The sequence below is a fragment of the Corvus kubaryi genome, unplaced genomic scaffold (genome assembly GCF_017639235.1).
Source record: "Corvus kubaryi isolate FWS band 111438036 unplaced genomic scaffold, C.kubaryi_AGA036_p1.0 37220, whole genome shotgun sequence".
In the NCBI taxonomy this organism is placed as follows: Eukaryota; Metazoa; Chordata; class Aves; order Passeriformes; family Corvidae; genus Corvus; species Corvus kubaryi.
Window position 1 is genome coordinate 134,554 of NW_024581063.1, and position 3,997 is coordinate 138,550.

The 3,997-nt window shown below is 60.3% G+C and overlaps 1 protein-coding gene across 2 annotated transcripts in view; it reads left to right on the forward strand.

Moving 5' to 3' along the window:
* The window catches only part of HCN4 (hyperpolarization activated cyclic nucleotide gated potassium channel 4), a 130,071-nt gene that overhangs the window by 93,186 nt on the left and 32,888 nt on the right, over positions 1-3,997 (forward strand). For both annotated transcript variants that reach the window (XM_042022683.1, XM_042022682.1), the window contains exon 3: positions 3,275-3,436. In XM_042022683.1, the coding sequence (XP_041878617.1) occupies positions 3,275-3,436 (162 nt within the window). The remainder of the gene's footprint in view (positions 1-3,274; positions 3,437-3,997) is intronic.

Below are 3,997 nucleotides of genomic sequence, written 5' to 3' on the forward strand. Positions count from 1 at the left end.
CACTCACACCCAGCCCAGCTCTGCACTCACACCCAGCCCAGCTGTGCCAGCAGAGCCGGGCACAGGGGCTGTGCCGTGGGCTGGGCTGGGCCTGGCAGGGTGTGCCCGGAGCAGCTGCTGCCCTGCCCAGTGCTGCCCCAGGATGTCCCCATGGACACGGTAGCCCCATGGCCCCAGCCAGCCTGCAGCAGAGGGATGGTGGTGGCCCTAGAGGGATGGTGGTGGCCGCAGAGGGATGGTGGTGGCCCCGGCCAGCTGAAGCCGAGGGATGGTGGCCCCGGCCAGCTGGAGCCGAGGGATGGTGGTGGCCCCAGATGGATGGTGGTAGCCCCAGAGGGATGGTGGTGGCCCTGGCCAGCTGGAGCAGAGGGATGGTGGTGGCCAGCTTGGAGCAGAGGGGTTCTGGTGGCCCCAGAAGGATGTTGGCCCCGGCCAGCCGCAGCAGAGGGATGGTGGCCCTGGCCAGCCGCAGCAGAGGCGTTCTGGTGGCCGTGGTTTGGCCAGCGCCCGAGCCGGCTGCTCGCACAGAGCACAGGCCCAGTTCACGCACAGCCCTGACTGGAGGCACTGGCAGGGCCGGCCCTGCTTCTCCACGGCGTCCTTGGTCCCTCCGAGCGCTGAGGCCGTGGCAGCGCTGCTGCAGGGGGGCTGCAGGGCGGCCTTTCGGGTTCCTTCTGGTGGCATCCCGCCAGCTCGTTCCACAGACGCGGGATTTCCAACATGGAGCTCTTACATAACCAGGAATGACTTTCTGAGGGAACTTTTGCTCCTCCCGCTTTCCCAAGCTGCCCTTTCCAAAAGAATGGCAAGGTGTCCTTTGGCTGGAAGGACAGCCCTGATCTTGTAGCAGGGATGCTGAAGCCAGAGCCGGTTTTGGTCTGTCAAAACCAGGGCTATTAACTCTATCCAAGAATATCCTGTGAATGTGAATCCACACTCGGCTCCCTTCTCCCAGTGCAGGCAGCAGAGAGACAGGAAGCACAGGCAGTGCTGGGGCAGAGGGAGCTCTGGTGCCCTGGGGCCCAGCCTGGCTTGCGTTACAACAGGACACAAAGTCCCGAGTGTTCCTGATGGAAAGCAGAGAAGCTGCAGTCACCACTCACGTTCCTGTGCTCGTGCAGGGCCCAGCTCTTCTGGAACGTTCCTGGCCCTCCTCTCCCTGGTGAGCCAGGGAAGTGCTGGAGGGCACTCCAGAATTCCCCGCAACACCAGCACCTCTTTGCAGCAGGAGCCTCTCAGTGGCAGGCGTTTGTTCCCAGCCCTGCACAGTTTCTCCCGCATGCTACGCTTCCTGTTTTCCTCCCGCACGGGAATGCAGACGTATTCCAGGGAGCGGGCAGGAGCTGGGGGCTCCCGAGACCTTCGGAACCGGAGCTGTGTGGCCCGCAGCTCGGACATTGGCAGCCCATAATCGTAATCACCGCTGGCAGTCCCTGAGCCACGGTGCAGCTCCTCCTCGGGTGCCGCAGCCCGGCTGTGTCACCCTCAGGGCTCTGCTCCCAGTCACAGTCCGCATCCCAAGGTGCAGAGCAGGAGCCGAATCCACCCTCTCCTCTCTCTTCGTGCACCGAATAAAAGCTCCCCGCCCTCCCCTGACTCGGATGGATCCCAGCCATCCTCTCAGAAGCTCCATATCCATCACCTGGTCCCTGAGCCATCCATGCCCTCGGGCTCTGCGCTCTGCTTTTCATCTATCACAGGAAGGAAGGCACTTCCTCAATCTGACAGGGCTTCTCCCTGGCCCCGGCTGGAGTTCCCTGGGTTACAGCAGGGCTGGAGCTCTTTGAAAAACACCCGGAGGTGTGAGAGGAAAAGTCATTAGCACAGAAAAACCCTGGTGGCACAAACGATCCTTCTGCAAACTGCTGCTCCAGCTTCATTAAAAGCACAGCCCCGGGCTCCCATTCCAACAGGATGGATTCGCTCTGGGTTATCTAAATGAGAATGATCATTTCTGCAGGGGGAGGAAAAAAGAGGAAAGCAGGAGGAATTATTCTGTATGAATTATGTGCTCAGCTTTCATACTGACCTATTGAGTCAGCAGTGAGAGCTGGATTTCCTAGAACGCCTTTCATGCTGGATTTTGGAGACGTTCTTCTTTTCACCCCCGAAAGATCACTCGAATGGCCTTTCTCACACCGGCAGCGTGGGCTCCAGCCCGGGTGCAGGGCAATAATGGAGTTAGCAGCAGTTACCCCAAGCATTCATCCTTCTGGCGTGGGTTGGGCACGCGGGCATCGCCGTGGGCGTGTGACCCTGAGGCGGGGATGGCTGGTGTGGAACAGGCACTCAAACCGGACAGCAGCTCCCACAGCAGAGGGCTGAGCCAATTCCCTCTGGAAAAGTGTGATTCCTTCGCCTGGTAACAAAAGTTTTCTGCCGTTTTAGCTGCTGAGCTGCCTCCCTGCGGCACGAGGCCGATCTCTGGTGTGGGCAAAGGTGGCGGGCACACAGTGCCGCGGTGCTGGGAGGAGCAGGATTATCCCTGTTGGAGCAGCCAGGAGCTGTGTGGATTTGGCCACACATCAGGCAGCCTGTCCCCTGTGTCACAGGCCTCCCTGACACTCCTGTGCCTTGGAAGCTGACGCCCAGGCGAGGCACTTGCACTGCCCCGGATCGGGCCGTGTCCCGTCTGACCCGTAAGAAAGCCGTGTCTGTGGGTTTATTTCACACGGGAGGAACTGGCGGGTGAGGAACCCCAGCCCTCTGTGCCATGGTTCTCTTCCCCTCGCCCACCTGGGCAGGGGTGTAGCAGCAGGACCCAGGGAACACAAGAAAAGAGAGGAATCAGGTCCTCTTCCAGAAGCCTCTGCCGAGCTGGAGGCCGTTCCTTGTTGCATTTGAGCCGTGCAGAGACTGCAGCTGACATCCAGCACAAAGGCAGCTGCCACCGTGGGTCACGGTGTAACACATCCAGCAAGAGCAGGAATCGAAGAAGGGCATTGCAGCTCAAAGATGGAATGACAGAGTTTACTCCTGAGGAGTGGCTGATGGTCCAGAAATATTTGCAACCAGCTTATTCTATAGAAGGAGTTACAGAGCTTTTAATGGCGAATGAGAGGACAAAGTCGCAGGGCAGGAGGGGTGACCGATGATGATTTTGTGTTTTGGTTTTTAAGCTGTTTTCAGCTGGTTCTGCTTGCACACTGTGCCTGAGCCGAGCTGCTGCAGCCTTTGTGTCCCTTCAGCAGGGCTGGGGACCATTGCCGCGTGTAATGGCACTGGGGTGGTGCGCGGGGGAGCTGCCGTCTAACCTGCTGCTGTGGCCCCGCAGATCTTCCACATGACCTACGACCTGGCCAGCGCCGTGGTGAGGATCGTCAACCTCATCGGGATGATGCTGCTGCTGTGCCACTGGGACGGCTGCCTGCAGTTCCTGGTGCCCATGCTGCAGGACTTCCCCGACGACTGCTGGGTGTCCCTCAACCGCATGGTGGTGAGTGCCGCACAGGAGACACCCTGACCTGCTCGCGTTTCCTCCTTTTGCCCTGGTTTATGTTTCCCCCGTTTCCACTCCTCCCACGGCCTCTTTCCAAAGAGTGAGGCCGATGAGCAGAGCCCTGGCCAGGTGCTGTGTTTTTCATCCCCTGGATCAGCTCATGATAAATAATGAGAAATAATCGGCTCAGAGATGGTGGGTGGGGCCTCCCCTCTGGAACATCCCGTGCTTCCCATCCCACCTCTCGGCCCTAAACCCAGCCCCTCCGGCACCCACAGCCTTCCCCGAGCTTCCCGTTCCTCCGTACATCCCCCGGGCCGGCTCACAGCTTTCCTGCGCCGTGGGCACGGAGGCAGATCCTGCAGGGACAGAGTCCCGGGGTTCAGGCAGATCCTGCAGGGACACAGCCCCGGGGTTCAGGCAGATCCTGCAGGGACAGAGTCCCGGGGTTCAGGCAGATCCTGCAGGGACACAGCCCCGGGGTTCAGGCAGATCCTGCAGGGACACAGCTCCGGGGTTCAGGCAGATCCTGCAGGGACAGAGTCCCGGGGTTCAGGC